This window comes from Glossina fuscipes, unplaced genomic scaffold (assembly GCF_014805625.2).
Source record: "Glossina fuscipes isolate IAEA_lab_2018 unplaced genomic scaffold, Yale_Gfus_2 27, whole genome shotgun sequence".
Taxonomy (NCBI): Eukaryota; Metazoa; Arthropoda; class Insecta; order Diptera; family Glossinidae; genus Glossina; species Glossina fuscipes.
Window position 1 is genome coordinate 4,345,909 of NW_023998422.1, and position 19,870 is coordinate 4,365,778.

The following is a 19,870-nucleotide window of genomic DNA, read 5'->3' on the forward strand; positions in this document are numbered from 1 at the left end:
AATAATACGTTGGTCACAAAAATTCGCAGACAGTCGGAAGGACAGACGGACAGACAAAATGGGTATAATAAAAAGTGGCTCTGTCTTAAACTCTCATAACCTTAATATATAACCTTTATATACCTTGTAGCGCAAGTAATGTAGGGTGTATAAAATTCATCCTCAACTCAATACATTTCCTTTGTCATTATTATTGTTATTATTTGATTAGAGAAGAAATCCATTTTTCCCCCCGCCCCCTTTCTACAAGCTATGTTCTTATCACTCTTTTTCTGTGTTTACTAACACAGCACGACGAGCGACCGGCATCTCTCTCACATAATTTCTGTCCTCTCTCTGTGTATCTCTCTGGAGGTACGTACTTGTTTACAACTATAAAAATAAACGTCATTCGTTCATCCATTTCAAAATGTTTATCAAGCAATGTTGTCGTCATAGTATGAACGTAGAATAAAAACAGAAAGTGCAACTAAATATACACAGATGATAGATAGATAGAAGTTGTGGTCGTTGGCCTTTAAAAGAACAAATGATTGATGTTTCATTTATAGTTCGCCTTGCTCTCTAAATGTTGATGATGTGAATTTTATGCGTGCACACACACACACACACACACACACACGCACGAACTAAGCAAATGTTTAGAAAACTCTAAAGGTCACCTTGAATTTTATTTGCACAATAGAATTTTTGTTTTATACCGTTACTTGTTTTCGTGTCGTGCACATCGCGGCCGTTTCTGTGTAAAATTAAATTCTGCATTGAACGTAAAATGTAAGAAATTTATTAATAAATAAGAAAATATCAAAAAAAAAAATATTGTAATAAAATGATAATAACGAAATGAGTTCAAAGGTTAATGGAAAATGCGTGCAAAAAAATTATGAATTTTACAGACAGCTGAGCTTTTTGTTATAAAAAATTCTTCAGATTGGGGAGAGGGAAGCCGTGTAATTTTTTAATAAGTAAATGAATTTGGTTTTGGCGAATAGTTGAGAAATTCAGTAAAAAGTGTAACTAATAAGCAAATAATTGTTAAATCATTTATGGGCAAACATATGAAAATGATCAAAACAAAACACAAGAGAAACATTTGCATTAAAATGAGCAAGTGAGCGAGTATAACCTTACTTTTTAGTTTTAGTGCATTATTAAGTGCACTTGATAATCTTTTGCATATGAGTGAAAATATTAGAATTCAGGTGAAGTAGTTTCTCACTTAAAAATTAAGAATGATTTACTGCAATGATTTAACAACACTTTCCTTTTTTTTTTTGCTTAGTGAACTCAATTATTGGAAAACTATTTTGGGTTGTACGCGAGGATGGGCGAATTTGAATTTGAATCTGCTATATATATTTAATCGGACTTTTGTACCATTGAGATCCTTTCAAACCCTTTTCTCTTTTTAAAACTGATTTATTTTGTCACCCTTTTCTTAATAGCAAGAGGTTTACTAAAGAATGAGACGTTTAATGCTTAAAATGGAAGAAATGTTGCTGCGTCCCCATTGTACTCTCTTTTTCTTTATCATTCGTTTCCTCAATCGTTCGATCTCTTCGTTCTCAATACCACACAATATTTAAAGGGTGTTCATATTGATTCGCATCCAAAGATCGCGTTTGGAAACAGGTGTGGTCACCACCTAATTGCATCTAAAGATCGTAATTAGTTCAAAACCAAATGTAAAAAAAAAAAATTTCTGTTTTACTGTTAAGGAGTAAAATTGACACAGAAAGAAAGCAGGCGTGGTCAATAGTCGAATCTGAAAACTGTGAGAAACAAAAAACCTAAAAATTAAAGAAGAGCTTCACTTTGTTTGCCTTTGACAACAAAAAGCTAACACTAAAAAGGTAGTTCACCCTCCTCTATTATCCAAATGGATAATAAGCATTCTAGGTTAATTAAGATGAATATCTTAGTTATATGTAAGAATTTTTATACACTACTTGAAACAAAAAAAAAACTTGGAGATAGCCATCGTAAAGTGCCTACAGCATATTATTGATATTGATTAGCTTAAGATTCCTAGACTGATTCTATTATGGAAGTTACGAGAAGACTTTGAAAATCAAAACTTATATATAACTGATCAAAGTTGAAAATAGGTACAAACTGCCCAAACAATTTCTTATAAGAATTCAAAAGTTTGCAAACAGAGATGTATAGGTACTATTGTTAAAGCGTGGTATACGGCAGCTTATAAACTTAGATATGTTATTTGCTATTACCGATCGTGATATTTGCTGCTTATTATAGTTTTAATTATCCTATTGACAGGAGCGTCATTAAAAGCAAGAAAGTTTAAGGGAAGAAGAGAATATTCACAACTTGTTCCGAAATGCATATATTACTATGTATGACCAATTTATTTTTTTCTTTTTTCAAACGAATCCCCAAATTCAAATAGTGCTCGTTGTTAACAGGTTGGAAGGTAGTGCACAACACCACAACAATTGAAGGAAACTGTCAATATATCGCCTTCATTTTTGAGCGACGTTGGCGAGATTTTTTTGGCCGATGATATCCGCTCGATTGGACGGTTATTTGCGGGTCGTATGCTTAGATCCAATTCTCATCTTCAGCAACTTTTTGCCTCAACAACAACAAAAAAAACTTTTTTTTGTCGTACTAATGACGTTTATGATGGGAAATTGTACGTATTAGACAGTTAGAAAAGGGAATATCACTGTTTAACTTTGAACATTACTTGAATGCTGGTCTTACTTTTTGATCACAGCATTAATTTTTTTCCTAAAAATCGGGTTAGGAATGCTCGGAGAGAGAAGTGGACCCCTACAACTTGTGTTGTATCTGGATTTATTAAATACGGTTACAAAACAGAAAACCTAACCACTTAAGGTATTACTATGACAGCCGATTTTTTTGGAATCATATAGGTTTAGCTGTTGCGTAACTCCACGTGTACTTCATAGCAGTGAAAGCGAAAAAATTAAGGTTCCTTAAGTAATTGAAGTGAGTTTTTTGTTTAAAGCTCAAAGCAATCTTACTTATGAGTAATTATTTTGAAATGGATGCTTGATGAAATGATCTTTGACTTTGTCGGTAGAAACTCTTAAATATTAAAACTTAAGTAAGCAAGTCAAGAGTAGAAATGAGTTTTAACGGATTCACATATTTTCTGACACTTACTCACAGATATTTTAAATTTAAATCTTCACTCAACCTTACAAAACTGATCTCATGATTTCATGAGCTGCAATAAGCATTGCTTTATAGGTAGGAGCACATACTTGCAGTGAATTTTTCAAAAAATTTGAAAGTAAAACGAAAATAGAAAAAAATCGAAAGTAATTTCATGTTATGATCGAAGCGAACGGAGTTCAATGACAATTGAACTTTAGCGAACTGATTAGAGCAAAAGAGAAAAGAAAATCATTTATGCTCGAGAAGCATTTTATTTAAGTGAACTTCAAAATATGTAAATAATAGACTTGTTCTCGCGCACATTCTCTACAAATTGCATATTATTAGTGTTATATCGTTAGTCACGCACTTGACTTGCACTAAAGATATAACGCATGGTAGCCGATCGATAATAGGACTTTGTATCAAAGATTCAATGATCGTATAGTGCATTTTATCATTTAATCACAGTTTATTTACATATAATTGATTTCTTTTCAATTCGTTTTAAAGATAATCGATCATCGTATTGTTATCATCTTCAGCAAATACAACTAAATCCTGGTTCTTATAATAATAAAAAAAATAAATTCTTGAAAAGTTATAAGATATGTATTGGTGGCTGAACGCATTAATTTGCCTGTTTACATATATTTGGCATAATTTCCATTATTGTTGTATTATTATATTTATCATATGGAGTTGGCTTTACGATCGTTATCTGCACTTGACGCTAGCAAATGTCATCGTCGACCAAAACGATGATGATAACGAGTACAATAAGAATAAGTCTGGCAGTGTGAACAAGAATAATGATTGTAAGGATAAAAATGAAAGCGAATATGAAACAGTTACTCGTGAGCAGTGGAAAGCATTAAATCGTACGTATAGCAGAAGTACGACGATGGGTAGTAAATCATCTAAAAGAAGAAATTATCAGGAGGTATGTCATCATATCTATACATCCAGCTTCAATAAATAATATCGGGAAACAAAACTTCTACTATTTGCTCGATTTTATTGCTATCGATTGTGATCGTTTGTAGATCATTGTGTAGAGTCGATCAAAATTGTGCGTAGTTATAGTGTATATTTCCGTCAAATAATTCCTATTAGTGCATGTATATATATAATGTTTAAGTAAAACCGAAAAAAAATTGGGACAATAAATCCTGGGAGCGGGCAGAGTTACCAAAGTGTTCATATGTAACAAATGTAGCATAAATATCCTGTAAATCGTTTCGTCCATGTCATTTATTAGGGTAACATCTCTTGGAAAATGTGCCCAAATTCATGTCCAAAGTTAAAGTTTCTCAAATTTCTTTAAACTTGTTGCTCTCTCATATTTAAGACAGAGTGAAACGTCCGACCGATAGGTTTTTATGCTTTTTATTTCCAGCACCGAAGGATTTCGTCAAACCATTTGCAACACCCAGGTGGAAATTTCAAGACGCCTTAAAGTGCATATGCTCTTCAACGGTGTCAAATTCAGAAAAAAGTTAAGTCTGTCCGTCTGTCCATCTGTTCGTTGGCTTATTTGTTCTGCTGCCATCTATCGATTATTTAAAAATATTCTTACATTCATATCTAAACGTCCGATCTAACCAATAAGTATCTATGCTTTTCATACACAACATGGAATAGTTTCGGTTTCCCAGATGGAAGTTTCACGAGCTCGTAAACTATACCTATATAAGATAAGTGTCAAATTCAGAAACTCCTTAAGCCTGTCCGTCTATCCGTCTATTTATTTGTTTATGGGAAATATCCCCCTGGTCGCAAAAAAAAAACCATTGGCTTCAAAAGTTAGTTTCAATTCTTGCTCATAGGCTGAATTTGAAAAGGGGTTAAATCGCTCCATAGTAAAACTTCCCGGTATTTTTAAAAGCGAAGACAGAGATATTTTGTTCATCATCCATAAACTGTAACAATATATGTGTACCTATTCTATTTGAATGTAAAGGTGAAAGGTATAAAAGGTTCAGCAACAGTTAAATACAAATTTCTTAGTTGCTTTTCTTATTATTAAGAATAAAGTTAATTAAGGGTATATTCCACTGGATGAAAATCATTCTGTAACGTAAATTTTCTGAAAATAATTATAATTAAACATTATAATTATAAATCATATTAAATTGCAACGAGTTTTTGAGGAAAACCAACCATCGCATCGTAATGAAGCAGGACTAACGTGCTTCTGTTTTCTTTCTTCCTTTCTATCAAAGTTCATTTTGAACCTTTAGTTTAGTCAGTTTTGGTAAAATGTTTTAGCTTAACACTAGAACTACCCACGCTTCACATGTAATCTCGATTTTGGTCCTCAAATTTTCCTAAAAAAAAATGTAATCTAAAGTGTTTTTCGGGAAATGTTTCTGTTAGAAAACTTTTTCCGTCCAGGTAAGAAAGTCTAAGTGGGCCGTTTAGAAGCTAGGTGCTTGCTGTATTTATTTGAAAAGTCTTCGTGGTTTGGTTCTGTTGGTAAGCCGAAGAGGATCTTTTTTAAGGCTTCATGTTTAATATCGCAAATGATCCCATGAAAGTCCCTAAAAATACCTTAAGAGATCGTAAGTTACCGACGAGAATACTACAAAATTTTTAGGAATTTTCGTAATTTTTTATATCAACTTTCGATCTTAAGAAAAAATAGTAGGTTAAGATGACTCCCTGCGCTAGACTTCTTTCACATTCATGTCATCCGTCTGCTCGCAGGACAGATAGATTAAATTGGGTTTTTAAAAGTTTCTCTATGTAACTAAGTTATTTAAAGCTCCAAGGTTGGAAAGCATCAATTCGGTGCATTTCTTTGTTCTTGTTGCACTTTACACGACTTGTGATATGTTCTGTTTGAGCGGATGTATCCCACTCTCAGCAGGACTTAAGATGTACTCATCTTTTATCAACGCTTTATTTCGCAGAACCATTTGCTGAAACGGTCTGTGCTTGTCTGTCCCTCTGTCCTTCATGCTTTGCTATGTTCGACATATTGGCCATAGTTCTCAACATATATTGATGACATGCGGTATAACGATGTGTTTTTGCCCAGGGACGAACGCTATTGAAAATGGTTTGGGACTACTGCCCATATAACGTCTTATCTTGAGAAGTCGTTGTATGAATAACTACAGGGTGATGTAGGAATACCTCGTAGTGGCCCATTTTAGTCTTTTTACTTATAATGGTGGGTGAAAGTCGTACATATAGATATATATATATATATATCTCGAAAAACTGAATGACTGAATATAAATCGTCCTTCAACCTATTCGAACCAATTCGAAACATTGTTTCGGTATCTTTTAAGGGTCCGTTCGGGCTACACGCAATAAAGGATATACTTTATAGAAGGAATCGTCAAAAATATTCAACGCGTAATTTCTGCAACTGCAATGAGCTGTTATTTCAGTTTCCTCAAACCGGGCCACCAGGGATAATTTGATCTCGTGAAAATATTCTGACGTTTACATATGACGAAAGACTTGTCTTAGTTTAGTTCTATTGATCTTCCACTAAAAAAGAAAGTATCGATAAATTTTCTTTCTTTCTCATATCATAGACGTTTCCTACCCTTATACCTCCGAGCCTATGTATTATCTTGTACAAAGGATGAGAGGCTAGCTTCACATGGATGTTTCACCAACAAGAAACAAATATTTAATATGTAGTAATACCCATCAGAGATGGGATCAGATCTTTTATGGCAAATAACAGAATATTTATAACCACGTCCATCTATATAGCTCATGGGTCAATATCACAGTTATGATCTCAACTCTTATTTACAAGAATAAAATTTTAGTTATCACAATCGGCGCCTTTTATAGATAGTCGATGTGACATGTCAATTTATATTTAACAACTAACACAACATTTTGGTTTTATGTCTTACTCTACATATGTAAAGTGTCGTACAGGGATGAAGTATACAATTTGTCTTTTGCTTAAGTATTTATGTATTGAGTGTTTTGCTTACGGAGTTGCTGTAAATCTTTATATATATGATAAGACTTGGTTTTAATTCTACCTTTACTAAAGTAAACTGACTTATTACTTTTTAAGTATTTCGCGGACATTTTCGGACCATCTTGTCTAATCCAATAGCGTGATTTCTCGGGACGCTCGGTTGAGTGACTTATTCACATGTCACATTTCCAATTATTGTAGTTATAAAGTGTCGTTCGCCGAATATCGTCCAATTTTCAAAATTTGTTTTTTTGTCAGAGCTTGTAGCCGAAATAGCCATGGACCCATTTTCGCACCTCTTAAACTTCTCCGAACTGTTGACCTGCTAAACACGACTGAATAAGTGATAATCGAATGGGTCAAGTGTGGTAAATACCACGGAATGCGATAAAACTTGCAAGCCTAAGTAAAACTGGGTTGCTTTTACTAGAGATGTATGGACCTATGCACGTTTTATCGTTTCAAGACAACAGTTTTGCAAACCGATCCCTAAGGTTTTCTTAACTTACGGTGTTTTTACCCCGAGCAAACTTTATCGTAGTTTTAGCCGCATTTTTTTCCAGGCTAATCGAGGTAAAAACACAGAAAAATACAATTCGATAAATGGCATCCACCTCTTCACCTTAGACGATAACTTGTAAACAACTGAAACTTATACCTTTCAAAACTTAATATCCAATTTGTCTTTACCTTCCATTTCGGGAAAATTGTACCAGCCATGGATGTTTTATGAAACGGAAGCAATTCATTTGCACACATAATGAAATCAAATTTTTTCAAAAAAGTTTGAAATATTCGGTGTTTGCAGAAATTGTGATAACTTTTTCATTTTTAAAAAAAGCCTTTATTGCGGTCAATTGGTACAAAGTGTATTAATCAAAATATTTCTCTCATTTTCTACAACATTTTACAATGTTTATGGCGACATCATTTCGAAAGAACTTATGGCGGCGATCCACCCGTCGATCCATTTCCGCACTCCTTCAACTTTGCCGACCCGCGTTCCATCCAAACCATGCTTAACCCTGGTGCACAAGCGATAATCAGGAACCGCCATGTCTGGTGAGTATGTTGGCTGTGGCAGAATTTCCCATTCGAGCTGCAACAGTGCAACAGTGCATTCCGGCCAACTCTTGCAACATTAATCCAGTGGCATTTTCAATTAATTCGTGTCGCCACTTTTGAACCGTTGAACCCAAAACCAACAATTGGGATATGATGAGGTAGCGTCACCATAAGCCTCTGAATGAACAAAAGAAAAAAATTTTCAGCGCTCCGTGATTAGCGTCGGTGTCCGCTGAATAAATCAATATTTCTAAATGGACAAGGGTTTTTTTATGCGTAGGAAGGTCAAACTCATCGACCATTCAACCTTTATGTACATTGGTATTTCCCAATTCTTTATCATTTCTAACTGTAGAAGTCACTGATCAAAATTTCTGCAAACACCAAATATATGTAGGTACGAGTTCAAGTTTGAAGCTCACGCCTGCTTCCACTTTGTTTGTTTAAATTTCAAATACTTAAAGCTCTGCAGCCGAATTCGTAACGGATTTTTGTTTTTTTTTTGGTGGTCTTCGCTACTTGAAAGCTTTCGTTTACAATAAAATTGAGGAGTTTTTCTTTGCATCCCTTGTTTCGAAATATCAAATTTGATAAAAACTCATAACAGTTATGACAAGAAAGCCCACTGCTTTCTACTGTGACTAGTGACTGACAATGACGCCAGAATACGCTTGATACTCGCCTCTATATCTAAGTAAACAGATAAATAGTAAGATTTTATATCGTTTACTAATTCCTGTTTCGTCCGAAATGTTCATTTATTTACGGAATAGAAATTAATTTTCTGATTTTCTCTCGCCTTTTTTTTGTTTTCGATTTTTCAGAAATCCTCTAATATGAGTAGAATTTCGAATGCACTTAGCATATCGATAACAGAGGGTACGAATGCCGAAAATTTCTTATATCGTATCAAAAGGGGTTCGGTACTACATGTTCATCCGGAGGCAGCAATTTTGGGACGTGAAATCGTACTTTATACAAATTACCCTGCAACAGGTTGTCAACGAATATAAATAATAGAAGTGCAGTACTTATCTGTTTTAATAATTATAGATGATCAATTTAAACGTACGGAATTTAGAACTCTAGATTGGTTTCGTAAAAATGGCAGACAAATCACCACTAATAAATATCAATCAGCCCATATCGTGGATACGGACATATATGCAGAAGTTAAGATGAATATGTCGGGAACATTTCGTTTCTGGTTTCATTATAAGGAGAGGTAAAAACAAACAAAAGAAACCACGGTGGGCAATGGCCCGCCATTAAATATCCTACACCTTCCTACAGGTATTCATGTAACGGTTTTTTAAAATGGTCGAAAAGATGTTTCGATTTGAACCATTTTCAATAGCATTTGCCCTTTGGACAAAGTATATCATTGTACCAAATTTCAAAGATTGCGGTCTCTAGCTTGAACGCAAGAAAAGAAGACGAACCGACCGACAAATTTAAATTGATTTGGAAGCTCATTCTAAATTTGTGGGTCTATGCCAAGTCATTCTGGGTCTTGCATACGTCCGCCAAAACTTAATATAACCTTATACAACTGGTGGTGTAGGCTACAACGAGACGATAAGTCATAAGTTCTTTATCCAATAATTCTTTAATCAAATTTTTGCTTGATTTTTAGCCCAAAGAAAGAACCAGCTGGATCGCTCTATGTTCAAGTAGAGCCAACTTTACAAGTTGGTCGACCAGGAGTTGAAAGAGTGATACCCTTAGATTCGGTGCGTTGTCAAACGGTTTTGTCGAAGCTGTTAGGACCCATAACAACATGGGAATCAAAACTGCGAGTGACTAAGGAGTCGGGTTATAACGTTATACATTTTACTCCCATACAAGAATTGGGCGCTTCACGTTCCGCTTATTGTTTACGTGATCAATTGCGAATAAATTCCGATTTCGCGAAATCAAAAGGTGAAAAAGTAAATTTTGAAGATATAGAGAAGGTGGTGAGGCAATTACGCGAGGAGTGGGAAGTGAGTTGCAATATATGCTAAGTGAATAAGATTGATGAAACGATAACTAATTATAGATAGCCTCGATTTGTGATATTGTTTTAAATCATACTGCCAATGAATCTGAATGGTTACTTGAACATCCAGAGGCCACATATTCCTGTGCCACATGTCCTTATCTACGACCTGCTTTTCTCTTGGACGCTTTGCTAACCAAATGCGGTGAAGACATAGCAAATGGTTTACTGGAAGATAAAGGAATTCCTTCAATTATTGATCGCGAAGAGCACTTAGAAGCTTTAAAATATCAGTTGCTTTATGTCTATCTTCCAAAAGTGAACATTCACGAGTTCTATCAATGTAATGCCACGAAATATGTTAGTGATTTTATGGATCATATAGGTACACTCCAGCCACCTATGAACGTGGTTAAAGAGCAGCGTTTTAAAGAAGTGAAATTGCTACCAGATAAGGAATATAAACGCTTAGGAGCTGCTATCAATATGAACGTAGCTTTAGATGTGTTCAACAGTTTCTATGCCGACTGTTTTGATGAGGATTCGCGCGCACGCAAATGTGCGGATGCCCTACGCATGCACCTAGAATCGCTTAACGAAGAGGTGCGCAATAAGATTCAAGGTTATTTAAACGAAGCTGTCGATAATTGTTTGAACGGTGTGCGTTACGAACGCGTTCGAAACGATGGTCCTCAAATTAAGGAAATATCTGAAAAATACCCAGTATTTGTTCAGTACTTTACACAAACGAAAGCTTTTGGTAAAACTCTTAAAAATATTGAAGCAGACATGTATGATAAGGTAGGGGAAATGTTTATGGCTCATAACGGCTGGGTAATGGGTTCAACAAATCCCCTGAAAGACTTTGCCGAAGAACAACCAGGTTATGCTAATGTGTACTTAAAACGAGAGCTTATAGCCTGGAGTGATAGCGTGAAGTTGCGTTATGGTAAATCGCCTGAAGACAGCCCTTTCCTCTGGCAGCATATGGCAGTTTATGTAGCAACAATGGCTCGCATTTTCGATGGTGTGCGCTTAGACAACTGCCACTCAACTCCTATACATGTAGCAGAGCATCTCTTAGATATTGCTAGAGAAACTAAGCCGAATCTCTATGTGGTCGCCGAACTATTTACTAACTCTGATGCTACTGACAATGTGTTTGTTAATCGTTTGGGTATCACTTCGTTAATAAGAGAAGCTTTAGCGGCCTGGGACGCACATGAACAAGGACGTTTGGTATATCGTTTTGGAGGTCTGCCTGTAGGGGCGTTTATGGTAAATCCCAAACGTGATTTGGCCCCAAGTGTAGCCCATGCTATGTTCATGGATATGACACATGATAACCCCTCACCTATCGAAAAAAGATCAGCATATGATCTTTTGCCATCATCGGCTTTGGTTGCTATGGCTTGTTGTGCGATTGGCAGTAGTCGCGGTTATGACGAATTGGTTCCTCATCATGTAAACACTGTTGGGCGATAGTTTTGTGTTTAACATACTTACTTCCTATTACTTTTTTAGATTCACATCGTAGACGAGAAACGCACTTACCAATCGTGGGATAAAGAAGTAGATTTGAGTACAGGGATTATAGCAGCTAAACGGGCATTAAACAACCTGCACCATCACTTAGCTGAAAAGGGTTTTACTCAAGTTTTTGTAGACCAAATGGACCCGAATATTGTAGCGGTCACTCGACATTCACCCCAAACTCATGAAAGCGTCATTCTTGTGGCTCATACAGCCTTCAGTTATCCTCATGCAAGTGCTGGTCCCACATATGTTCGACCTTTATGCTTTGAAGGTAAACTTGATGAGATTGTATTGGAAGCCCAGTTTTATATGAAAAGTGAGAAACCTTTTGGGCGCCCTCAACCCTTCAAAAGGCATCCTGATGTGATTAATGGTTATCAACAGTTTCAGTTAATTCTAAGTGAACATATTCCCTTAAATAAGTCGAAAATCTTTCGCCATAAATCCAATGCAGAGGAACATTTAACAAAGTTGGATTTCGAAAATTTTAAACCTGGCTGTGTAGTGGTCATCAAGTAAAAATTTTGAGCATTGTTTTTAGTTTTAAAAATTAATTACAATATTTTTTGTTGTCAGAGTGTCCTTGAATTCACCATCCCGCGAAAATATTTTACGTTTACATCAATGGATCCACTCCATGCAGTTTCGTGACGGAGGAGCTTTTCAGGAGCTTCAAAAGGTGGCTAAGACATTAGATTTTGTTGACTTGAATCGCGCCTTGTTCACATGTGATCAGGAAGAGCGTGATTTAGGCTTTGGCGGGGGCGTCTACAACGTACCTGGATTCGGTCCCTTAGTTTATTGTGGTTTGCAAGGCTTCATTTCTCTCCTAACTGAGATATCACCGCACAATGACTTGGGCCATCCATTTTGTGACAATTTGCGAAATGGCAATTGGATGATGGGTAAATTTGCCTGCCGTCGACAGAACCTTGCAAGCTTGAGATTGAGATTTACTTTTTTCAGATTACATAGTCGATCGTTTGTCTCATTTCGACGATACCAAAGCTTTATCATTTAAGTTGAAAGCGGCCTTCAATTATTTAAAACACATACCACGCTATTTGATACCCTGTTATTTCGACTTTATTCTAAGCGGGGTATACGAGATATTGATCGACCGTGTCTATCAACTGATGCCTGAGTAAGTGAATGGAAAGTTTTGAATTTAAAGTTTATTAAATCCACCATTTATATATCCAGCTTTATACGTGACGGCCATAATTTCCCGCAGTTATTGGCTTCGGCTACGCTTGAATTTTTAAGCGTTTGCAATTCGGCTAATTTACCGACTTTAAGCCCCGAACTTTTACCACCAAAACCTCTTTCACAAAATGTTACCTTAGCAGCCGGCCTTCCCCATTTCTCTACCGGTTATATGCGTTGCTGGGGTCGTGACACCTTTATCTCTTTACGCGGTCTTATGTTTTTAACGGGACGATACGTAGAGGCAAGGTTTATAATATTGGGCTTTGCGCAATGCTTGCGCCATGGATTAATACCTAATCTCTTGGATAATGGTGTCAGACCTCGCTTCAATTGCCGCGATGCCGTTTGGTGGTGGTTGTTTAGCATTAAGCAATATGTAGAGCAAGCTCCTCAAGGTGCCAAGATACTGAAAGATAAAGTTTCGCGTATATTTCCTTATGATGATTCAGAAGCTCATGGCCCTGGGAAATTTGATCAAATTCTAATAGATGTTGTGCAAGAGGCTGTGCAAGTTCATTTTCAAGGATTACTGTATACAGAACGTAATGCGGGGCCCGAAATTGATGATCATATGACTGTCAGAGGTTTTAATAATCAAATTGGTGTAAATCGGCAAACGGGTTTTGTATATGGCGGAAATCAATGGAACTGTGGCACATGGATGGATAAAATGGGTTCGTCAGAGAAAGCTGGCAATAGAGGGCGGCCAAATACACCGAGGGATGGTAGCGCAGTAGAGCTGGTAGGCCTTCAATATGCAGTCTTACGTTTCATGCAATCTATAAATGAACAGGGGCTTTCTGAATACAAGGAGGTAACCCGTAAAAGCCCGGAAGGTATGCGGCCTAATAAAATCGTATAGAAATTATAATTATTTCTCTTTCATGCAGGATTAGTGTCTACCTGGACTTATAAAGATTGGGCTGATCGGATCAAAGAGAATTTCGAAAATTATTTTTTCGTCTCCAATGAAGACACTGCTTCGTTAGCTAACAAAAAGAATATTTACAAAGACTGTTATGGTGCTTCTCACAGCTGGACTGATTATCAATTACGTTGCAATTTCCCCATCGCTATGGTAATAGCTCAGGATCTTTTTAATCCTCAGCACGCTTGGGCAGCCTTAGAACAGGCTCGTGAACATTTAGTGGGCCCCTTAGGTATGAAAACTTTGGATCCAGGTGATTGGAATTACCGTGGTACCTACGACAATTCCAACGATTCGTCAGATGCCAGTGTGGCTCATGGAGCTAATTACCACCAAGGCCCTGAATGGATTTGGCCAATGGGCTACTATTTGAGGGCACGTTTGATCTTCGCTAAGAAATGCGGACATCTAAATGAAACAATTGCTGAAACATGGTAAGTGCAAAGCGTAACAACTAGACAGAATACCGATTATATCTCTGAGAGCATTAGTAGAATCGATCATTTTTTGTAAAGGTTTTCTGTTCTAAATGTATACTTGGTGTACAGTCGCAAATTATTGAAGAGTTTAACGTCATTTTTTCGGAATTTTCGATATAATTCAATTTGTTTTTTTTTTTTTTTGGGTCTTGCGATGTGACATATGACATGATTAAATATGTGCAGAATTTTAAGAAAAATCTGTATCCCGCAATACAGTCAAAGAGAAAGTCAACGGCAAAATATTTTGAAGACAAAAATCAGTCAACCATATCAAGGCATATGATGGCCCATTACATCCTATACCACTTGTGGCGCGTGGCTATGTTAAGCTTGTGCGGATGTATGCGATAGCCAGCAGGACTTGACATAAACCGTCCACCTTTTATTGCCGATTTGAACTTGTCCGTCTATCTGCCTATCTGTCCATCTGTCTGTTTTGTTTTCTTGAATTAAAAATGGTTTGTATGGGAAAAACTTTCTCGACCATTTCCCGTATAACCTCGTATGGTATTTGATGGGAGGCCGTGGCCCTCTGTAGTGTTTTTACTTATCTTCACAAAACCTCTTCTGTTCTATCGTGTTAATAAAATCAAATCGTTTTGAATTTTCAGGAAAATTTTAAGGCTTCACTTAAAAGAATTACAAACATCACACTGGCGGGGGTTGCCTGAACTAACTAATGAAAATGGTGCTTTTTGCCGTGATTCATGCCCTACACAAGCCTGGAGTATAGCAAGTATAATGGAGGTAGACTTTTTCCAAGCATGTTTTCGAACTCCTCATGAATGCCTTTCTTTCTTCTTCGTTTCAGGTGCTTTACGATTTACACTCCTTGGGAGGAGATTTCTAAACGGACCTATCAATTGTCTTCGTCGATCATACATTTGGAGATGTTGCGTTTTATTTTTTGTCATCATGTCTGTTTGTATGCATTTGTTAATTGTTTAAATTTTACAACTAATTATCTTATTAAAAAAGTTTTCTTAGTTAATAAATTTTTATAAAATGAAAAGCTTTTCAAGCAAATTTTTCAATCATTCCAGTTTTTCGTTGCCAAAAGCAAAATATAATAACTTCATGTCCACGCACCTGAAGAAGAAAAATCTTCTTTGAGATCATATCTTGAATTCAATTGATGCTGATAACTATGTTAAAAAAGGGCACGACTATATTAAAAGGGTGAAATCTATGTTAAAACTGTTCAGAAGAAGTGCAAAAGGTTAGAGTAGATGAAAAGTGTATATAAGCGTACGATAATGAGCCAATTTTCCATGCCTGTCTGTCGACTCTATTCTCGGACAGGTGGATTACGCAGAACGACTTAAGATAGACGCACCTTTCCATCTTCTTCTTTTCTTCCGGATCATATTCTGAACCGATCTAAGCTTGTCTATCCATCTGAATTCTGTCCTCGTATTCTTATGTTCAACCCGCAGATCGAAATTTTTAAGATATTTTGATGAAATTTGGTAAAGTGACGTATTCTAATCCAAGGTCAAACGCTGTCGAAAGGAGTCAGCGTAGAATCACAAGAACATGGCATAATTCGGGCATGTAATGATCGATCTTGCCCGACCATACCCTTCTATCTTGTTTTAATACTAATTATAATTGATAACCGCTACCAAGAAGACGAAAAATATAATCGAGTTAAATATCAATATCAGTGGGAATTATCGTTTTAATGTTAATGAAAGTTTACTTATCTTACATTTTTATAATTTACTCAGATATAAATAAGTATACTATAATAAAGAAATGATAACCAAGGCTAATACGTACATTTTTTATGAAAGGTACACATCGTTTAGACTACTTTTTAAGTCGTAACATTTTTTTGTATTTTTTGAATTTTTAGTTTATACTTTTATAAAAATATACTGTTTGACTCGTGTTTTTCTTAGATTTTCGAAGGTTTTTTTAAATGCTTTTTGTACATAGAAGTACTGTTTATAAAATTAACGTGAATTTCGCAAACATATTGTGCTACTCTTGAATTCGATGATTTTCTTCGTCTTGGATTGACTTTAAATCTCGGCCAAATTTCACATCTACGAGAGAGTTGAGATCCGGACCAGCTACTGATTCCATTTTACCTAAGGGATCACCTAAGCAATCTTCCGTTCTAAGTGATTGCATGGAAAAACGTTTCACTCTGTGTATGGATTCATCGTACTTGTCTATGCTAGTGTTTGCTTCCATTTCGGTTTTCTCATCTTTCACTTGTAAGATATCACGACGTATTGCCTCCACATTTTCTTTATCTATTGACTTATCTACTTCGCTATTGTATGAAGGCGTTGCTTCGGGGGTTTGATTAAAAATATTCATAATCACATTCTTCAGTGGGACGGATTTCAAAGTTTCATTTAGTTTCATCTGCGTATTATTGATTAATAAAGGCAAAGGTAACGCCAAACGATGCTCTAATTTTATAGAAACATTAGTACTCTCGAGATCATTTTTAACAGAAAGCGAGGGCTTAGTAACGTTTTCATTTACTTTTGAAGCAATTGCTTGTTGATTTACGGAAGAGTTGTTAGTGTTCGCAAGAATAGATAACAACTTGTTTTCTCCGGATTTTGGATCCGCAGACAGTTTGCGATTTTCTTCTTTTTCTTGTTGTTGTACTACTTTACGTTCAATTTGTTCAAATTTTTCTACAACTTCGCCTAGCTTTTCAACCACTAAATTTTGGGTCTCTTGATTTTGTTTGACCAATTCTTCTTTTAATTCCTCGACGCGTTTCTCTAACAGATTTTTGGTTTTTTCCAATTCTTTTTGCGTCTTTTTCAACACTTCATTTTCAGCGTTTATATTTAATTTTGAAGTTTCTTTAACAGCCTCGTCTTCTTTCTTGATAGCATCGCTATCAATTGTTTGCTGAATGGGTTCAAGTTGAGATGAATTTGACGATTGTTGTTTTTGCTCTTCGACTGAAACTCTCGTATCGCTATGCTTTTCTAATAGTTTTATAATTTTTGAATCAATTTCTTTGTTATTGGCTTCCGATTTCGCGTCTATCTGGTCTTTGATTTCTTTGACTTCTTTCGCAACTTGCCGTTCATCATTACCATGTACTTCATCTACCGGCAAGGGAGGTGGTGGCGGTTTACTTTCCTTGTTATCTTCATCGAGCGTTTGTTTGTTGTTTTTCTTAGATTTAATCTCTTCTTCTTGGGTTAGTTTGGCTACAATAATTCTCTCCATGTTAATTAGATTTTTTTTCATTAAATCTTTTGGAAGGTCTGTGGATTGTAAAACACCATCTTCTTTTAAATGAGCACCTGAGCTTTTTTCGTCTATAGCATTGAGATTTGCGTACGTGCCTAAAATCATTAAACAAAATCCACTTATGATAATCAATTGAGCCAAGCTACGTTCGCTGGAGGGCTTGGTAACAATTGTACGAAAGCATGCTGCCGGAAACATGATACATATAGCCACGCCTATTGTAGAACCAACCAAACCGATTATTAATTCGACAGAAGGTATCATCAATGCAACTGTCAAAGCAAACAGTACTATAAATACAGTAATCGCTTTGAACTGACATTCTGGTATGTAACCAGAAGCATCCGTTTGGCCCTGAAAAGTCAAAATTTTCTCAATTGAAATTATCGTCATTCCTCTAATGAAGTAATAAACTTGCCTTACGATAGAGTAATGAATATAAGCTCGCACGACATGGAAATATAACCAACGGAAAGCTAAATGCAACCGATAACACAAAACCAATCTTAATAACATCGCTGCCAAAAGATGCTGATAAGTTTACAAGAATGTTACCTGAGTTGAAAGATTTTATTATGAAACAAGTTTCGGAAATAGTTCAAATTAGTCAGCTCACCAGAAAATGTGTAATCGCAAAACGCTACATAACCAAAAAAGCCTACGGCCGTGTAAACGAAGGTGCAGATCGAGACAGCATTCCGGACGATGCCATTCAGTTTTTCCACACTCTGATTACTTACGCTGGTGAAAACTTCAAAAATTTGCCTACCTTCCAAATAACATATATAAGTTGAATTTCTTCTGTTTATGGTTACAAGTTCTTACATTTGACACGATAATGCCATACTAAATATTGGTAAACATTGCAGTATACCTTTTGGTTGCCAATAAACGACTTTGTTCGGCCAGTCGTAAGCCATAATGTGACTTTTTGATTCTAATATTATCTTCGCTACTAAGCAAACATAAAATCCAATTGAAGCGGTACATACGGTTGACAAGCTGTCGACATTCTTCAGCATAGCTAATGGTAAAATGCAGAACAATGTTACGCCACACATTAACCAAGTACGTAAATGCCTCGGTCCCTGTTCTAAGGCAAACATTTTGGTTAAAATTTGTGGACCCAGATCGCCTACTACCACAAAGTAAGTTATACAAGTGCCAAGCAAATAGCCAATGATGCATAACTCTACCAGCAATTTTCCCGAAGCGCCGAAAGCATGAAATCCTGAAATTGAAGGGATCACGTATAACATACACTTTTGCTTAATTGACAATACGATTACCTAAGAATTCAAAACTTTTTCGTCTAGTCAACAATGAAGATTTGATGAGGTAATGGCAACAAATTCGTGTAGTCCAGTTGTTTATTATCAGCAAAAGTATAGACAAAAGTATACCGCACTACATAATGAAACGAAAGTCGTTAAAAAATGTTGTTAAAAATATTAAATTAGTTTTGTTTTCTTAAATTTTTCTCTCTTATATATATCAAAAGCACGAAGTTAATTTAGCGAGATTATCATGGAGGTGATTGTGAGATACTATCAATACATGTAAAGGGTTTTAAAGTACAGTAAGAAAGAACATTATATTCGTCTTGAGACCAATCATAGATATTGAACCGTTTTATTGTTAATTCTGCGAATAATGCGTTAATTTGTGGGTCGTAATAATTAATTGGTATTATTATTATATTTGATCGAGCATATGTTGTTCATGGGCATTTATTAAGGTTGCTTTTATCCTTTACTTTCAAAATATCAGACCTTGTCTGATAAGTGAATTTCGAAACATGCGTTATGTTTATTATTTAAGACGTAATTTATTTCCGGCTCTAAACTTACTTTTTGAAAGCAAAAAGGCATCGCCAGAATGCCTACACCGATTATACTGTTTGCAAGGGTCATTACACAGCCAGTATCACCCAACATTTTGAAGACTGCAAGATGGTGAAATCCAGTAAATGCTCTAAATTTAAAATCAAAAACATCTGTCGACGATTGGATAAATTGATAACAAATCTGTGAATGTACAATTTTTAATATTGAATTAAATTGTTTATTCGCTCCAACCTACTTTATGACGATAATCTAGAAAATTGAAAGAACATTTTCATACTACCGTCTTTTTAGCAGTTAACAGATTTTTCGCAGTTGATTTGTTAAAAAAAAACACTCTCGACGCTTGTTTAAAGCAGCAACTAATATAATAAGCGGTTTGAATTTTCAGTAAACTTTTTATAATAAAGAACGTCAGCAATGCAATGTAATGCGAAAACAAAAATGATATTTAACTTTACGATCTTGCGCTCACATCAGATGT

The 19,870-nt window shown here is 35.8% G+C and overlaps 2 protein-coding genes across 5 annotated transcripts; one reads left to right on the top strand and one right to left on the bottom strand.

Annotated features, from left to right (window-relative positions):
- The first annotated feature begins 721 nt into the window (after window positions 1-721).
- On the top strand, window positions 722-15,675 carry LOC119635784 (glycogen debranching enzyme). Of its 3 annotated transcripts, none has more exons than XR_005247103.1 (13): window positions 722-774; window positions 8,997-9,168; window positions 9,226-9,397; window positions 9,809-10,157; window positions 10,214-11,617; window positions 11,678-12,204; window positions 12,266-12,594; window positions 12,656-12,833; window positions 12,893-13,734; window positions 13,789-14,260; window positions 14,920-15,055; window positions 15,120-15,233; window positions 15,352-15,673. XR_005247103.1 is itself a non-coding variant. In XM_038030788.1 (12 exons), the coding sequence occupies exons 1-12, from the start codon at window positions 4,052-4,054 to the stop codon at window positions 15,156-15,158; spliced, it is 4,659 nt and encodes a 1,552-aa protein (XP_037886716.1). In that variant the 5' UTR covers window positions 3,889-4,051; the 3' UTR covers window positions 15,159-15,268. The 3 variants fall into 3 exon arrangements, 1 of the variants encoding a protein (XP_037886716.1); XR_005247102.1 differs by lacking the exon at window positions 722-774 and adding an exon at window positions 3,889-4,090 and having other exon boundaries at window positions 15,352-15,675; XM_038030788.1 differs by lacking the exons at window positions 722-774; window positions 15,352-15,673 and adding an exon at window positions 3,889-4,090 and having other exon boundaries at window positions 15,120-15,268.
- A 508-nt stretch (window positions 15,676-16,183) lies between these two features.
- On the bottom strand, window positions 16,184-19,796 carry LOC119635900 (putative sodium-coupled neutral amino acid transporter 10). 2 transcript variants are annotated; one of them, XM_038030930.1, is made up of 7 exons: window positions 19,670-19,796; window positions 19,393-19,569; window positions 18,832-18,949; window positions 18,368-18,773; window positions 18,159-18,307; window positions 17,961-18,097; window positions 16,184-17,896 (listed from the first exon to the last, which is right to left on the bottom strand). In XM_038030930.1, the coding sequence occupies exons 2-7, from the start codon at window positions 19,477-19,479 to the stop codon at window positions 16,295-16,297; spliced, it is 2,499 nt and encodes an 832-aa protein (XP_037886858.1). In that variant the 5' UTR covers window positions 19,480-19,569; window positions 19,670-19,796; the 3' UTR covers window positions 16,184-16,294. The 2 variants fall into 2 exon arrangements, with proteins under 2 accessions (XP_037886858.1, XP_037886857.1); XM_038030929.1 differs by having other exon boundaries at window positions 19,625-19,796.
- Between the last annotated feature and the right edge of the window lie 74 nt (window positions 19,797-19,870).